The following is an 18909-nucleotide window of genomic DNA, read 5'->3' on the forward strand; positions in this document are numbered from 1 at the left end:
TCAAGTCAAATTACCACCAAGTGAACCAAGCTCTAGCTTAAATGCATTGCTTAAATTCAGGCAGAATCCACCGGTCTCTAACAACTTTTATGGTGTTACTTCGGTAATTGTTTCGGCACAAGCAGCTTTTTTGGCGAATTCCTTTTTCTTGCCCTTTTCGTTTATCCAAACTCAAGTTTACACATTGAGTTTGAGGGGGGATGTTAAGAATATTACTTGTTATTTATTTCTTTAGGTATTATTAGTCTACTAGGTTTACCTTTTCTTATTATATTAGGTTTACCTTTCCTTATTCTACTAGGTTTACCTTTTCTTAATCTATTAGGTTACTTGCCTCTCTATAAATAGAGGCCTCTTTATTCATTATTATTAATAGTGAATATACAAGATGTAGCCCATATGTCTCTCTCCGCTTCCGCTCTCTTTTCTTTCTCTTTTATATTTTAGTATTTTATATTCTATATATATTTCAACACATATATTATATTTTATTTCTACTCTAATAGTAGTTTCTTTTACATATATATGCGAATTAAGCTACTCTATCTGTGGACATAGGTCATAGACCCAACCACGTAAAATATCTTATGTTATTCATTTTATTATTTCTGCATATGATTTTCATAGGTTTATGAATTTCTTCAAAATCAACACAACGATTTTGGTTAAAAAGTGAAAGCTCTTTGAAAATCTTAAAGGTAAAACTATTCCGAGGCAACCAAACCCAAGAAATTAATCGCTAAAGAAAACACAATTTATAGGCATAGTAAAATTATAATACTTTGTAAAATGTTAAGGTGATCTTTACGCAGTCAATTAAGCTCCTTGCTTGTCACCTTGTCTCCTCGATAGGCTCCAGATCCTCATTGGCCAATCTTCTATACATGAACTCCTGACCCTCCGGTATACTTCAAATGGTCGAAAGAAGTGTAATGGATGTGGTTGGAAACTAACAAACTTCAGGAGAGGGAAAACAGAATGGCTTCTGATAAGATTCTTTTCCCTTACTTCCCCCACAAATTGAAATAATGTGTTCATGCACATAAAAGTAAATAGAATAATTTACATCCAGTAAGAACTGGTGGATTCCACATAAGGAAATTTCAAATCAAGATGATTATAATTTAATTATATATTTCTTCCATTCTATTACCATATTATGCCCACTAATGGATCTGAGTGCATGAATATAGAATACTTCATATCGTTCAATGACTTGAAATTAAACATCAGCTAAAAAACTAAGGATCTAGTCGATCTCTGCATCCATTATTCTTTATAATAAAAACATATGGAGCTCTCCTCATATCATACAGGAATGCGATCTAGTCGATCTCTGCATCCATTATTCTTTATAATACAAAACATGTGGAGCTCTCCCCATATCATACAGGAACGTGCTGTTTGAGCTGTAGAAGATCAGCCTGGTACTTGGCAATCCATTTTTTAAGTATCTTGATCTCTTTATTTCTTTGCTTGACCAACCAATGCGGATCACTAGAAGAATTTGCCACGATTATGTCCAAGCAATGAGAGCCTGCAGAAATTGGGCATTTACTAAGCTTAACTCCTTGACAATCTTTCTTAAAAAAAAAAGAAAAAGAAAAAAGACCAACAGTTTGGCGCCGCCTGTAGGAAACATTTGTCTGTTTCTCATAATAGGTGTTTGCCCTTTTGCGGGATAGGAGATATAAGTTTTTCTTGCTTATTAATTGTGGCATTTACCAATTCATTTGGGCCTTCTTTCTTCCGGATCAGTGGTACTGAGGCCACTTCATGAACTAAAAGGAGGCTATGCTATGTAATATGTAATGAAACTTTTATTTAAAGGAAGCTATGTTATGAATAAAGACATGAAAAGAATTAATTTCAAACCTTGTGTTTGAAAGGTCTAAGTTTCTTTAGAAGCTAAGGTCTAGATTCCCTTATAACCTAATTTATCCCGTGAAATTCGAGAGTTATTTGCTGCCCTTCTCTCCAAGATGGACAAGCTAATTGCTTTTCAATCTCCACTACCCTCAAAACCACAAACACCACACGATTCATCACCCAACCAAATCACTATCGACCCAAAATCCACCGATCTCCATCAAAAAATCCAACCACCCCATGATACCCACATTGCTGCCAATCCCCAAATCCCACCCCTTCTAGTCATAGCCAAAACCCCCAAGATTTCATACCATCCCAGCCTACCACCATGCAATGTCACACAAACCACAAAACAACCAAATACCAATAACCTAAAGAAACCCAATCAGAAAATCCCCACAAGAACCACCGTGTCACCGCCTCACAATTCCCTAAAGCACCGGATCCAGTCTCCCAAATGCACCTCCGACCATCGCTCCGCACCTGTTGGCCATTTCTGCCTTCAATCCACAACCCATATTGCACCACGTTGGCATCCCAAGAACTCCTCTATGCACTGCGTCCCAGTGAGGCCAGCCCCTGGATTCCCCTTTTGTTACCATGGTGCAATAGAGACGAAAAGAAATTGGAGGAGAACAAAACTGAAACGAAGATGTGCTTTTGTTTGGCAGATGAAGAAAAAAAAAAAAAGTCACATCTTTCTCACACAGCCATTGTGAAGACAAGAAGAAGAAGCGAGACGCTGTCGTTTCAAGAGTGAACAGGCCGTTTCAAATTTCCCTCAAGCAATGGACACGTCAGAGTTTGTCATTTAGTGTTCCACTTCTAGTGCTCACATTAAAGTGAAGCAAGGCAGTGCGTGCAGTGGTGCAAGTGGCAGCAATAGGTCCTAAAAGAAGCACCATTTCAGCCAAAAAAAAAAAAAAAAAAAGAGTTTGGTTTTGGTGAAGACCATCAGTAGTTTATCCAAGAGCTTTCCAGAGTTTGTTCTCGACAACAAGTACAATTTTAAGAGGGGAGGAATGTGATGGGTCTTTTCATATTAGGCTAGCCATATTAGTTTATGTATTAGGTTTATATTATGTTAGCATAAGTCGGCTAACCTTAGCCATATTAGGTTTATGATATTATTTCAATAAGAGCTGATGACTCAGCCCTATCTCTCTTATATAATATGTAATGAATCTTCTATTTAAAAGAGGCTATGCTATGAATAAAGCCATGAAAAGACTTAATCTAAAACTTTGTGTTTGAAAGGTCTAGGTTCCCTTAGAATCTAAGGTCTACGTTCCCTTAGAACCTAATTTATCCTGTTGCGAACTTAGGTCGGTAACATAGAGAAGCTACAATGAGGCTATGACTCCCTATTAGGAAATAAATGCTCCACTTCTTGAAGCCAGATGAGAGACTTTTTCGTGAAAAAGGATTGTGGATTTTTATATTGTTTTTTGTTTCACAATGTCTTCATATTGTCATGTAAATTCATGACATAATCAAAAAAGTCTTGGAGCTTGTGTTGTGCTTGTGTAGGGATTCATCTAACACTATCCCACCAGAACCGATTAAGCAGAACTAGAGCTTCTACCAACCAGGCGAGCCTAAGGCACTCTCCCTTCGAAGATTAAGAATCCGAGAGCCAAAATTCTAAGTCTCATTAAAGAAAGAAATCCGGGCCCCCCCTTAGAATTCAAGGGATCTAATCCGAGCTCCAGACCTGAACAAAGGAGAGAGCTAAGTGTCAAAGACCTGAGAACTCGGTCAATGGAAGATATGGCAGCTGCTCAATAGCTAAGACATAATTTCAAATGGAAAATCACTTTGAGAATGAAAAATTCTAAAGAGAAAACTCCAAATTTAGAAAGCAATAGAGTTGAAGGCACTTATTCTGATATTTATATTGCTATGTGCTTGTAGTACCTATGTTAATGCAGGATTTATATTCAAAGTTGTTGGAGGGTGAGATGACAATTGAAGCATCCCACTCATATTCGACTAAAGGACATTAGACAAGATAGTCACAAAATTTCGAGAGTAAAGACTCCGAGAAACAATTGCTCTAACAAGAAGGCAGGGAAACAACCTTGGGCAAAAACAAGGCAGGGAGATAGCCCTGGGCAAAAACAAGACATGGAGACAACCTTGGGCAAAAACAAGGCAAGAGACAACCTTAGGCAAAAAAAGACAAGGAGACAACCCTAGCCAAAAACAAGACAAGGAAACAACCCTGGGAAAAAACAAGGCGAAGAGACAACCCTAGGAAAAAATAAGACAAGAAGGAAACCCTAAAAAAAAAAAAAAAACAAAGGGAGGAAACCCTAGATAAAAACAAGAAAGGGAGGAAACCCTAAATAAAAACAAGACAAGGAGGAAAACCTAGATATAAACAAGACAGAGAGGAAACCCTAGATAAAAATAAGATAGGGAGAAAAACCTAGACAAAAACTAGACAGGAAGAAACCCTAGATAAAAACAACCGATGGGAGACAATCCAGCAGGAAACAACATGGAGAGCACTCGGATTCGACTTACCAATGAGGGGTCGGTTTTCACCTTCGAAGTCAACTCTCACATTCAAGGCTGGTTTCATGAAGTTTGTCAATGCTCGGATTCGATTTATTAATAAAGGGTCGGTTTTCACCCTTGAATTCAATTATTAAGGAGGAGTTGGTTTTCACCCCCGGATTCAATTCTTAAGGAAGGGTTGGTTTTTACCCCCGGATTCAATTATTAAGGAGGGGTCAGTTTTAACCTCCGGATTCAATTATTGAAGAGAGGGTATGATTTTAACCTCTTGTATTGAAGATGGGGTATCGGTTTTTACTCTCAGGAATTGAAGAGAGGGTCTCGGTTTTTACCCTTGGGTCAAAGTGGGTTATTACTTGGTTTTGCAACCAAGTCTTTCTTTCTTTCTTATTATTATTTTTTTTTGGTAACAAACCGACATTCATTAAAGCAAAAAAAGGTTACAGGACAGACACATAAAGCTAAAAACAAGCTTAGACATATTAACCCAATCCAGACGGACCACAAACTCCTCAAAGCAGGTGAAAGTGGAAGAACACATCTGCGAATGCAGCTCGAGAAAATCTTTACCGCAGTGCAATTTGATGGATTCAACCATTGGGAGTACGAATACCCCTATTAAACATCTAAACAGACTTCCTAAAAAGTCATGGAGATTTAGATGAAATGTAACAGTGAAAAAAAGGTTTCCAAAAAGAAACTAAAAAGAAAGGAAAAAAAGGTCCACTTCACATACGAAGCTTTTGAAGCCCAACCAGATCGGGTTAAGAACTAAACAACAAAGCCATAGAAAAAACAACAAAACATAAATAAAGTACATAACAGAAAGCACGGAAAAAAAATCTAAAACCAAAAAACAACAGTAGCAACTGAAGCAGAGGAGGCTGGGTGATAGAGCTCCCGAAGGCGTGTGAGGGGCACGCGCCGGCGATGCTTTCTAGTGGGATGTCGTGGAACGCTAGAAAAGGCTAGTGACAGTATGGAGGGGTGGAGGAACACCACACGTGCTGCCAAAGGTGCAACATGTGTTGGCGTGTGTGAGCCACGCGCCCGAGAGTAAGATCCACTCTCGTGCTTGTGAGGGCCACGCATCGGCATGCGGTGGCCAGGTTGGTCGCGGCTAAAAGATGGGTGGCCCAGGATCTTGGTGGAGTGGCGTGTTTGTGGGTGAGACTTCCTGAAATTTACATATCTAGTTTTGAAAAAAATTAAATCCAAAAACTTCACAAAGTTTGTAGATCAAGCGCAGAATGCGACGGTGAGATGCTGAAACCGGCCAACTAGTGGTGACGATTGAGCTACTGGTGCTATTGGACAAAGATCAAACCTCCGAAAAGGCAGATAAAGCCTCTGAAAGGGCAGATAAGGCCTCCGAAGAGGCAGATAAGACCTCCAAAGAGGTAGCAACTAGAAGGGGAGGGGGAAATAAGAAGGGAGAAGAAGTGAAAAAAGGGTTGGGAGGAGGGCCTGGCCGGAGATGTTTCCTAGAGGAGAGAGGTCAGAGAGTTTTCTTTGAGAGAGGGATATTTTTTTAGCATAGATACAGTTGCGTTTTTTACCCTTGAGTCTCACAGAGAAAGTTATTACTTGGTTTTTCAACCAAGTCTGGAAGGGAAGGTCGGATTTATCCCTCAGCCAAAGACGATAGTTGGGGGTATTTAAAGAAGAAATACCTCTTGGGAATCAAATCAGTATATTGAATTGTATCAATAATGCTTGAGTGACTCCAAGATGTGCTCCAAGGGAGACATGAGCCTTGGATGAGATCAAGCCTCGGATCATCCCGGGACTTCGATTGAATTCCCATTATCCAAGTTCCTCTCAAGAGCAATATCAGCTCACCAAAAGAATAATGGGCTACAACTCCAGCATTTCTAGGGCATTTTGGAGTATAAGACTTAATCCTAGCCTATAAATAGACCCTTATACCAGGTATAAACCCTAGACTTAATTATTGTATACTGGTAGACTTTTCTCAAAGAAACTAATTTAGGCATCAAAGTGAGACCCGCTCGCATCCCACCGGCGAGTTCTCTTAATCAGTTGTTGTGTTGCAGGATTGTGAAGATTGAAGATCAAAGGCATCTTGAAGAACGCAAAGAACATGCCGTTCACATCAATCGGACACTGTTAGACCAAAAAATGCACCAACAGTTTCTTTGTCCATGTATTTGTGTACTTCATTTGATATGATTTTATGTTCTTTAATCGTCCCTTCTTGGCAATTAATAAATTAACAAGCTTGCAGAGGTGAGTAATACCTTCAGCTGTAGTGACGGCTAAGAGGCTGTCTGATATGTCCTCCAAGACCCTATGATCAAAGATGGACATAAAATGACTAAGTATAGAGAGTAATTGTAAATTTGCACACTTCTAATTATGAAAATGACTAACACTGAAAAAGTTTTGAGTTTATTTTGTTTACCCTCCACTACTGTAAGGATCTCTTAGCCCATTGGAGAATATGATGTTGCTAGCAAACCTATGGAGAATCAGTTTTATATCCTGCAATTTCACAATGTTAGAAAGCATCGACAGTTATTATCAACGTACGAGAGCAACATCAAACAATAGATTAAGAAGCTGGTGGTTATATATGCCTCTTAAGGAAGCTGTAGAGGAAAGTATTGCTAAGTGTGTACATCTTTAGGTTCAATGATGGAAGCAAAGGCACATTGCCAACTATAAGCCATTGATTTTGAGAAAATGGGAACTGGGAATGCTACTGGTGAAACTATGATCATTATCTTCCATACTATATATATATATATATATATATATATATGCATGGATTAATGTAACGGAAATAAGTCTCAAAAGATCTATCTATAACTTATCAAAATTAATTAATAGAAATAATTAACCTTGAAAGCTATAAGCAAAATTTTCTAAGTCAACTAACAGGGAGTTAAATGGAAAAGACTAGCCTAAATATCTACCAGAGTATAAGAAAAGCGAAACGTGGAAGAAAATACAGTGATCCAAGCTACAATGTATACAAACTTAATAGATCTCTAGGCATAATTACAATAAAATATTGCTAATAACGTCAACTATAAATATATAACAATCAGAAAAAGAACTCATCATCATCATCATATATATATATATACCTGACCACCGTAATAAGTTGTGACCCAGTGAGGCCGAGGCTCAACGCCATACAATTCCTTGCAGTAATCGTTGAATTCGGTTAGATTGAAGGGTGATGGAGGGAACATAGAGCCGTTTGTATCATGGCCAATGGGCATAACCATATCACTACATGACTGTACACATCACACAACACAAGTCATTTAATTATAATCAATTCACACCCAATGCCACAACACTACTCATGTTTATACTTAGTTGAATAAATATTCTCCTTCCCTCTCTCAAGAGAAAAGAAAAGAAGAGGCCTCATTTAGCCGCTACAAAAACATCATGAAGGGCTTAAACATCCCATATTATCACCAAGCAGTTAAATATAAGATTAAGCTAATATTTTTATTTATTTTATTTTATTTTTTATTTAGGGTCAACAATGTCGACCCAAATTAAAATTCGATGCTATTGACCCTTTATCAGAATCGATATTCAAAAATCGACGTTGATAATAGGTATGGTCATTATCATTAACATAGAAAATTAAGGTAGACGCTAATATGTTTTTATTTAACTTCAATATAACATCAGCAACGACATTTGAGTCAACGCTAATAGCAAAATTTCATCCATAATACCTTCCCACTTCAACTCATGTGTGAGCAAACAGGTATTTTTTTCTTCAAATTGACTTTTTGAGTGTTAAACGCACTTTTAGACATTTAAACGCACACCTGAACAGGCTCTTATTCATGACCGACAATACAATATTATTGTTGTCAATGAGGTTAATGTTATAGTTAAATGTATAATAACTGAGGAAGCTACCTGCCAGCTCCACCCATCACTTGTTTCACTTGGAGCAGTGAACTGATTCATATCATAGCATGAATGGTTTTGTCTATAAGCAACAACACCCGCATATATTCTGCCAAGGGTATCTGTTCCAGCAGCTGCTCCATCAATGGCTCTGCACATATCACTCATTAGGTATCTTGGGGCCTCATAATTATATTGAGCTGCTGCAGTAATTATACTCTCCAAATAGTCCTTCAGATCAGAAGATTTATTTAATGGACTGCAAAGACACAAGGTTTAAGTTTATTAGAGTTTAGAGGTATATATATATATATATAGAGAGAGAGAGAGAGAGAGAGAGAGAGAGAGAACAGTAAATGATCACAATGAGGAAAAGTAATTAATTACCGGCAAATATTAAATATCTTGCTAAGGGTTGAAAGGCCATTAGGTGTGGATGCAACTCTATCAATTTCAGCCCATGATTGCCGGATGGTTTCATAGCAACTTTGACTAGTTTCCTGCATCGGCCATGCTATAATGAGTCTTTGAAGGCTTTAAGCATAATTTAACACTAGATGTAAAATATAAAATAAAATAAAAAAATTGGCGTTTTACTTTAAAATCCTTGGTTACAACAGAGTAGTATCCTGCATCTTGAGGTACAATGTCGTCAAAGTAAAGGATTGGAGCTGAAGAAGCTAGAGATCCAAGGACAACGTGCGGATACTTTAGCCGAAACCATGCTGCAAGCACTGCAAAATCATGTGAAAAAATGTTAGATTTTTAGTGTTGGATAATTTAGTATCAAAACATGTTTGGTTGTAAGTTTTAAGTCTAGGGTCAAGTCGGTGGAAAAGTTGATTTAAGACATGAGAATTCGAGGTTGTTCATGTTGTCCAACATTAACCTAGTTGGAGTAAAATAATAATTACGTATACTTGGTGGTGTTAGAAAGTTAATTCAAAATAATACAATTTTGTATTTCATGAAAAAAGTCCAATTCTAATGTTTACCGGTCAAAATAGGTTATAAAGAGAAAACTGAAAAGCTGGACATAATGATCCATTCCAAGTGTAGTCTCAAGTTAGTTCGAATTAAAGATTTAAAGAAGTGGCAGAACCTGGTGTCTGAAGTGCTGTCTCAATTAGTTCAAGTTGAAGAATGAAAAGTGTGGCAGAACCTAGCATTCCAAATAGGCTCTAAGTACCATTCCATTTCGGTTCAAACTGCGAACTTACATAATACCTATACCACTTGGTGTTCCATTTTATTTCAAATTCAGGACTTTCAGCATGTAGCATTCCATTTCAGTTTGAATTGAGGATTTCCAAAATATGGCATTCCAAGTTCGATTAGAACACGCCGCTTCAGAAATCCTTATTTTCTCATAGAAACCCTACTGCAGTTTGAACCAATCCATAACTAGTTCAAACTACTGTAGAAAATCTGCAGTATACCAAGATTCAATCTTTTCCTTGAAGCTCAAGTTTTACAAGTCTATTTAAGGACTTCTCACGCATATCGAAAGACAAGGTGATGCAGCGTGACTTGGTCGGTTGCAACGAAAAACAACAATAAGAGAACGGATAAACAATTCCAGATCTAGATTTTATCAAAGATCTAAGAATTCTTTTAAAAACAATAGATTCTATAAAAAATTTAAAGAAAAAAGAGGAATAAACTCAACTTTGACTAATTCTCATTAATAAAAATCAATAATCAACATAAACTGACTTTTCTAGAGGTTATAAGCATGAATTTATAGCCTCGAAACCCTAAACCTAATAAAATACGAAATAAAGACTCCCAAAACCCAAAACCTAATAAAACATTAAATAAAGTCGGTTTAAGTAATTAAAATGCGGAAAATTAACATAAATGCCCCGTGTGCGCTCGATCGCAAGCACAAGGGCAATCAATCGCAGTACCAGAGAAGGGTGCGCTCGATCGCAATCACATGAGGGAATCGATCGTAGTTCCAGGGACTCCTACTGCAGCGCGAGTCTGGGATCGCGTCACTATCTTTCAAGGTGTCTTCACACTACCATCTATTTGGGTCTTCCTCATATAATCTCAAACATTGTGGTCTACATCATCCTCCCAAGGTTGGGCAAAATTAATCACCCTCGAATTCGCATCCACATTATTGAAGCTCATAGGGGTTAATTTCCACCCACTTCCCCCTACATCACAAGGTTTTAGGGTATCTTGCTAGTCAAGAGATGTTTCTTTATTTCTACAGCACTAATGCTTCTCCTCTCTTAGAGTATGTTTTGTTAGACCACACAACCATATTTTTGACAAAAGGCCTTTAGCCTATCAAAGTTCCGGTAAAGAAAATCAAGTAAAACTTTTTTTCAAAGGTTATAAGAGAGCTACACAACCATATTTTTCACAAAATTCCTTTAGCCTATCAGAGTTCCGGTAAAGAAAATCAAGTAAAAGATTTTTTCAAAGGTTATAGGAGAGCTATTGCAGTAGAGGGCAAGTGGGTCGCTTGTCTAATATAAGGATGTGGCAATTGCAAATGTTTCATAAGTATAAGGGTGTGCCAATGCCTAAGTTTGGTTGTCCCGGAATGTTTTTACTTTGACAAGTTTTTTAGAAGGTTTCCACTTCGTCACTAAATATTTGTGCTAATTGATTTATTTCTTTTATAATATTTTGTGATTGTTTGTGTGGTAGTTATTAATTTTAAACTCCGCATTACCTTGTGGGGAGTCATTGGACTATATTTAAAAAATAATCAAGACAAAGCATGAAAAAGTTAGTGACAAGTTAAATATTAATGTCATCTAAAATTATAAAATATACAATATATAGCTAGGGGCTGAGAAATGGACTTATAGTGACTTACTTCCTCCATAGGAGCCTCCAAAAGCGATAACTGGAGAATTTTCTGCAGAGAATGTTTTCTTTACGTGTAAGATCACAGCAGCGTAGTCTGCCAAAGCCTGAGCCGAGTTGAAATAACCACGAGTGCTCTCATTCTTCAAAGCCTCTTTCATTGTTCCAAATGGTACCGATTTCCCATAGTACCGATGCTATTATTTAGATCACACAACAAATATCTCAGTCTAAGATTAATGCATGCAGTAACATGTCAAAACTATCATAATTTTCTGTTCCAAATCTGAAGTGAGATGTTGTGAAACAAGAATTATATAATGCATGCAATATATTAAATCACCGATTATCCCAAAAACTTAAGTTAATAAAAAGAAGTAAATTTAATTGTTTAATCCATATTTCATTTTTACCTCTATGTAGAGTTGGAGGGCCTTAAACCGGAGGGCATTATCACTGAGAAACCCAATGCTCTCTAAATCATAATCCAAAGGTGCTTCTGCGCCAAGATATGCAAATATTGGTGCGTTGGAATCCGCTCCACCCCAGTGCTTAGAGTTGATAACATATCTTTGTTGAAAAGTGGCGTAGCTATCAGGCCTGTAGTTGAAGTGATCAATTGTTTGGGTGAAATAATATGTTTTGATGTCGGACGAGAAGGAGGATGTTGTTTGGGGTACTTCATGCTTCGATGTTCTCCTTCTCACTCCAAGCCTGGGAAGAAAACGCTGCGACGTGGCAGAAGCCCAGATTGAGAAAAGTAGGAAGATGAGAGAAAGTAATTGCAATGAGTATCTAAGAGAGTCCATGGCCTTTAACAGGCCAATTATGCACTAAAAGATTATGCAGAATCTCTTATCAACATTTAAGAATGTCTTTTATTCTATTTATATATGAATCACATATTCTGTTTGATACAGCTATTCAAAACACATTTGAAACATGAGATAAGTTATTCGTGCTATATTTGGTCTGCTGTGACTTGGTCTGCTGCCTTATCTTGTAGATTCCAGCTGACACAGGGAATCCTCCTATAATCTTGTCATCGGAGTCTATATATGATGACGAAATCTTGTGATTGTTATAGAATATACGAACAGATCCCAAAGTAGAGAAGTAGTCTCTATACTCTGTTGTGATTTGTTAGGATGAATGTTTGCAGTAGTTCCACAAATTAAAATGATTAGTTATATTTGAGGGGTATTATTGTCTTTTCACTTTTCAAGGGGACAAAAACACTTTATAATATAACTAACTCGATATTATCCAATTCAAATGAACTCAAGAGATACTAATTCTCAAGATTAAGTATCTGTTAGTATTGAGCGGTCATATTCTCCTCCATATTTTAATTACAGTTGAATTATTTCTATTAATTTTGAAATTGCATATTTGTCCATGAACATACATACATACCAGTTTTAACCATATTGAAATTTTTTTCTTTTTCTATTTCTCTAAAAAGACTTTTGCAGTTTTGAAAATCATATTTCTTTCCTTGCCAGAATAAAATTGGTGGGAGAAAATTAATCATTTCTTAAAGAAAGTCCTTATGAGCATGTACTTTTCTGCTTTAAATTTTTGTACTAGATAATGTCCATTTTCTACATTTTATTTTGATTGTGCTTGTGGACATGTAACTTAGTTGGTTGGCCGGCAAATCAGAATGGGTTACAAAATAATTTCCATGTTCTAATAATAAAGAACTACACCATCAACATCATTAATTGTATTCTCCCATTTCTTTCCATATAACAAGTTTAGCAATTACAAGGAGGCTTCGATATATATATATATATATCTTAAGCTATATTGTAATTGCTAAACTTGTTAATTTTCAACTTTATGCCTTTAATTCTCTAGACCTTGTTTGCCATTTAAAGAACAAGGTTAATCGATTAGATTAGTGATATAGAGCACCTCAATGTGCGGAAATCGATCTCTTCTTCTCCCCACTTTACTCCTTGGTCTCCTCACGTGTTATATGAAGGTCGTGATGACTAAAAAAAAAATTAATCATTACATGCGTAAAATAAAGAATTGAGATTTTCTCCAATCGAGGAAAAATTAGAGATTCTTCAATTGTTAATCGTGACTTTTCATTTTAAATTTAATGGTCTATAAAATGCTAGTTGTTTTTATATAACTGAGGCATTAAATGCTGGCTTTTATTTTATAGAGATTTAAATGATTTTATAGACCATTAAATTTAAAATAAAAGACCACAATCAACAATCAAAGAATGTCTAATTTTTTCTCAATCTAAGAGAATTCGGATCCGTGATGTGGTTGGTACCCAGCAGAGTATGGCAGATGTGGTGTCAATTTCTGGGAGCCAAAAACAAGGCCAGCTGTTGGAGGTGGACAGAATAGTACCTGTGAGTGCCAGATGTGGTCAGAATAGTACCCATGTGTACGTGCAAGGATCCTTGTAAGATGAGTTCTGATGTGGGGAGCTCTGACTTGAGTAGGGTGGATTGCAGGTTTTGTGCACCACAACAAGACACGGCTGATTCATAGAATAAGGAGGATGGGATGGATGAAAACTTAAAATTTTTTGTTGACAAGGGTCAGACTAGGCAGTTGACCAGAAAATCAGATTTTTACCTTCACAAGCAACAAGGCTTAGGGCTCAAAGGGAGAACGATCAGGCCGGACTAAATCATTTAGTTGAGGGTCAAAGTGGTCAAACTAAAGTCATGGAGAAATTATAGTTGTATGATGAACTCGACTCAGAGATGGATGAATTTTTAGGGAATGGGTCGACAGAGGAAGGTGGGCAACTTTATCCTCTTACTGGGGACCTAGATAGTACGGTGAGTCGTGGGAATAACACTTGCCTTGCTAACCTAAAATCGACAAAGTGGAAGAAAGAAGATCGGTGTATAGGGAAGTTTGGGAAAGTTGGTGGCATACCAACTACAGGCCAGCAGAAACGAAAAGCAGATTCGGAATTATATGTCAATGGGGCCTTGGGGGGTAGAGAGGAAGAGGAGGCTCAGGCTAATCTGAATTCAAAGAAGAGAAGGATTGTTGAAGGTGCAGATTTGATGGTTACAGAATCCAATGGAGTGACGGTGTTAAAAGTAATGGTTAAGTGATTAAATTTACCTCTTCCTATCAGTTTAAGCTTTTAGAATAACTAGTAATTTAACATGGTATCAGAGCCAAAGGTCCTGGGATCGAACCTTGACTCCGTCAATTTACCCCCCATTTAGTTAAATATTTCACGTGTTGGGCCTCACCTATTAAAAGGGAGTTTGAGCCCACACGTGAGGGGGAGTGTTAAAAGTAATGGTTAAGTGATTAAATTTACCTATTCCTATCAGCTTAAGCTTTTAGGATAACTGGTAATTTACAGGTGGTGGTTGGTGTCTAGTCTCGCTGCTCATCATGAGTCTTTTAAGTTGGAACTGCCGGGGGCTTGGGAATTCCCAGGCAATTCGTAATCTTCGCCAACAGGTGAGGGAAAAGAAGCCCGATATTTTATTTCTCATGGAAACAAAACTCCAGAGAAGTAAAATTGAATATCTACGTGGACCATTTGGGTTTGATAGGGTGTTTGTGGTGGATTGTGTAAGTCGAAGTGGTGGCTTAGCGCTCTTTTGGAAGAGTCATGCTAATGTGGAAATTCAGAATTTTTCTAATCGTCACATCAATGCTGTTATCAAAGAGCAGGAAAGGGACTTTCAATGGAAATTGACAGGGTTTTATAGTAATCCAGAAACGGATCGAAGAGGGGAGGGTTGGAGCCTATTACGACATCTTCTTGAGTTCTCTCCGATGCCGTGGATGTGTGTGGGGGACTTTAATGAAATTACGGAACTTTCCGAGGAGGATGGGGGCGCCCCTCGACCTTACAGACAAATGGAAGCTTTTAGAGAAGTTATGGAGGACTGCCACTTAAGTGATTTGGGTTTTGTTGGTCCTAAGTTCAAATGGAGTAATAATTTTACAAAGGAGAGGCTTGATCGTGCGGTGGCCAATCCGAGTTGGTGTGAACTGTTTGGAGAGGTGAATATTTTTTTTTGGCCCCTAGGAGCTCAGATCACTGCCCTTTGTTCGTTAATTATGGTGAAAAGGTAGTGGAGGTGGAGGGAATGAGCACAGATTTTAAATTCGAAGCAAGTTGGTTAGTCAATGATGCTTGCTATAAAGTTGTGAAAGATGCCTAGGAAGAAAGGGAGTGTGATGGAGACCCTTTGGATATTTTCCAAAGCAAACTCGAAAAATGCAAGCTCCAGTTAATCATATGTGGAGTAAACGGCATCGGAGGCACAGAAGGGCTGCGTGGTTAAAGAAGAAAACAGACAGGATAGAAGCCCTTCAAGGGAGAGCTGAGGCCAACACTGTGGGGGAGATTAAGGAAAATCAAGTGGCTATTGATGAGATGCTTGAAAGAGAAGATTTAAAGTGGAAGCAAAGGGCGAAGGTACATTGGTTGCAAAATGGTGATAGGAATACTAAATTTTTCCATATGCATGCAAACCAAAGAAGAAAAAGAAATCACATCGGAGAAGTCACAAATGTAGATGAGGTTAGTTGTGCAAGCCTGGATTCTATAAGCAATGCCTTTTAGAGTATTATCAATCCTTATTCTCGTCCTCTGGGCCAAGTGGTGGGGATGAATGCCTTGCGTCTTTGGAGGAAAAAGTCACAAGCGATATGAATGACCAACTTGCCTTAGAGTTTACCAAAGAGGAAGTCTGTATGACGATCTCTCAGATGGCTCTGTACAAGTCTCTTGGTCTAGATGGCTTTCCTCCATGTGTCTACTAGAAATTTTGGCCTGTAATTGGGAAGGAGGTATGTAAAATAGTTCTCTTTTGCTTGAATTCTGGTAGATCTCTTGAAACTATCAATGTCACAAATATAGTTCTTATTCCAAAAAAGAATATATCCTTTCGGGTTATAGACTTTAGACCCATCAGTCTTTGTAATGTGATTTATAAGTTGGTAGCCAAAGTCATTGCTAATAGGCTAAAACGTGTTCTCCCCCATATTATTTCCCCAAACCAAAGTGCATTTGTTGTAGGTAGACATATCTCTGATAATGTGGTTGCTGCGTATGAGATCTTGCATACCATGAATTCCATGAAAGGGAAAAAGAGCTTCATGGCTTTAAAGCTTGATATGAGTACGGTGTATGATTGGGTTGAATGGAATTTCTGAGAGGGTGTTTTGAGGAGAATGGGGTTCAGAAGTAGATGGATTCATTTAATTCAGAAATGTATTAGCTCAGTCTCATACTCTATTCTGATTAATGGAAGCCCCACAAGACATATTACCCCTTCATTTGGCATACGCCAAGGAGACCCGTTATCTCTTTACTTATTCATTATGTGTGCAGAGGCTCTTAGTACCATGCTACGATCAGCCGAACGGATGGGAGAGATTATGGGAGTCCCCATAGCTAGAGGAAGGGTTCGGATTAATCATTTGTTTTTTTGCAGATGATAGTCTACTATTTTGTCAGGCTAATGATACAGAATGGGCTCGATTACAAGTGGTGCTTGGTAGATATGAGAAAGCGTCCAGGCAAAGATTTAATAAAGAGAAAACTTCCATCCTTTTAGTCGAAATTCGGAGGCAGGAGCTAAAAGGTGGATTCTACTTCTAGTGGTGTCAAGGGTCCATGCTACTAATTGCTTTGAGAAATATTTGGGCTTACCAGCTATGGTGGGTTGGATTTCTTTCCCTACTTGAGATAAAAATTTATTCTTCCGGTTGCAAATGTGACTCCAAATCTTCTCTTTGTTTACTTATATCAAAGAGAAGATTTGGAGTCGCATTTGCAACTGGAAGAATAAATTTTTATCTCAAGCAGGGAAAGAAATACTACTCAAAGCGGTTGCCCAATTGATCCCTACTTATACGATGAGTATTTTTATGCCGCCAAAAGTTCTTCTTAGAGAGATAAATGGTATGATGCAAAAATTTTGGTGGAGTCATTACGAGCAAGATTCAAAAATTCATTGGATTAGGTGGGAGAAGATGGGTGTAGCTAAAAGCCGAGGTGGTATGGGTTTCCGTGACCTAGAAAGCTTCAACAGAGCCTTATTAGCAAAGCAATGTTGGTGTCTCCTTCAGAATCATGATTCTCTATCTCCCCAGATCCTCCGAGCTAAGTATTTCCGAAAAGGTACGATCCTCAATGCTAAACTTGGTCTACATCCATCTTATGTTTGGAGGAGTATTTGGTTGGCACGTGATCTCCTTTTGGAGGGGTTACAATGGAGGGTGGGGAGTGGAGGCAAAATACGGTTATGGAAGGACAAGCGGCTAAACCAGAGTACCGCGCTTGAAAGCCAATACCCAAGGGAGGGTCAAAATGAGGATGCTCGTGTAGCGGATCTTATTGACTGGGACTCTAACGGGTAGAATCCCAACCGGCTTCGTGAGCTTTTTGATGTGGGTACAGTTGAGGCTATATGCTAAATTCCTATTGGCTCCATTAATAATGCTGACATGCCGATTTGGAGACCTACAACCAAGGGAGAGTTCACCGTGCGAAGTGCCTACCATTTTCAGAAAGAGATATTTGAATCTAATAAAGGGGAATGTTCTCGCATAGGGCAACAAATGCTTTGGAAGCAAATTTGGCGGATGAATACGCCTAATGTTGTCAAGGATTTTCCATGGAGAGCTTGTCATAATGCCTTGGCTATTAGAGCTAATCTCTTTCATCGAAAGATCACCCAATATCCTCTATGCCCAAGTTCCAGGGTTGGGTGTGAGTCTACAGGGCATGTTTTGTGGAGTTGTCCTCCTGTACAAATAGTATGGAGCATGTGTGGTAGTAAGATTCAAAAAAGAAGTATCATGCATGAGGATTTTGTGATCATTATGGAGGAGCTTTTTCATTACTTGGATAAGGAAGAGATAGATATCATGGCGGTGGTCGCTAGGAGTATATGGCTAAGGCGAAATGCTTTGGTTCATGGGAAAAAGGTTAGTCCTAGTAATGTAGTAGTTAAGAATACAATTGATTATTTGGAGGCCTATCGTACAACTAACTCCCAGATTAAGGGAGTAATAGAAAGGTTCTCCATTGGGAACCCCCAAAAGATGACTTTGTTAAAGTCAATTGGGATGCAGCCGTGGATAAACACAAAAGGAAAATGGGAATAGGTGTTATAGTCCAAGATAGCATGAGAGAGGGGTTAGCAACTTTATTAGCACCAAAAGACTATATCATCGAGCCTGATATTGCGGAGGCAATGGAGGCTACTTCAAGAAGCAATTTTCAGTTTCTTCTTTCCCTTTTCTTTTTAGTTTTAGTTTCATTACGTGTAACTAAACTCTTTGTTAGAGATAGATTGAAGTCCTAATCATGTCTTTTTAAGATTAAATATTAGTGCCTTTGTTTCAATCATAATTTGGTTTATTTTAATTGATTATGTAATATGTGATTGAATTCCTCATATGTATATGGTATGTATTTGTTAATTAAGTCAATTTACATGACCAAATTTTGGGCTTAATAAAGTGACAAAAGAATCTCATCATGAGCTTTTGGCTTAATCAACATGGGGAACTGGAGTAAATGCCATGCCCTAGAACTCATGTGTTTGTCGATCTCCATAGAATTATATTTTCCTAAAGAACAACTTAGTAGATACCATACTAAATCATTTAGGGAAGAGAAGAATTAAAGTAGACAACATGCCTAATTCATTGCTTAGGGAGATCAATAGCGTAAGGTGTAGATCTTAGGTTGACAAGCATTAAATATACCATAGGATTGGAACATTGGCCTAGTGTTATCTTAATTAGTTT

The 18909-nt window shown here is 37.9% G+C and overlaps 1 protein-coding gene across 1 annotated transcript; it reads right to left on the minus strand.

The window, feature by feature from the left end:
* Positions 1-1385: 1385 nt before the first annotated feature.
* LOC132162836 (uncharacterized) lies at positions 1386-12559 on the minus strand. The gene is made up of 11 exons (XM_059573054.1): positions 12547-12559; positions 12073-12260; positions 11544-11963; positions 11141-11327; positions 8899-9035; positions 8689-8801; positions 8311-8560; positions 7509-7664; positions 6821-6900; positions 6657-6706; positions 1386-1537 (listed from the first exon to the last, which is right to left on the minus strand). Exons 1-11 carry the CDS (start codon positions 12557-12559, stop codon positions 1386-1388), a joined length of 1746 nt encoding a protein of 581 aa, XP_059429037.1.
* Positions 12560-18909: the final 6350 nt, after the last annotated feature.

This window comes from Corylus avellana, chromosome ca10 (assembly GCF_901000735.1).
Source record: "Corylus avellana chromosome ca10, CavTom2PMs-1.0".
NCBI lineage: Eukaryota > Viridiplantae > Streptophyta > Magnoliopsida > Fagales > Betulaceae > Corylus > Corylus avellana.

Bases quoted from the DNA above. Each gene is read 5' to 3' on its own strand.
- LOC132162836 (XM_059573054.1), bottom strand. The intron at 8,561-8,688 runs GTAATTAATTAC...GTGTCTTTGCAG, and splicing joins AAGATATTTAATATTTGCCG to TCCATTAAATAAATCTTCTG. The intron at 6,901-7,508 runs GTATATATATAT...GTGAAATTGCAG, and splicing joins CAACTTATTACGGTGGTCAG to GATATAAAACTGATTCTCCA.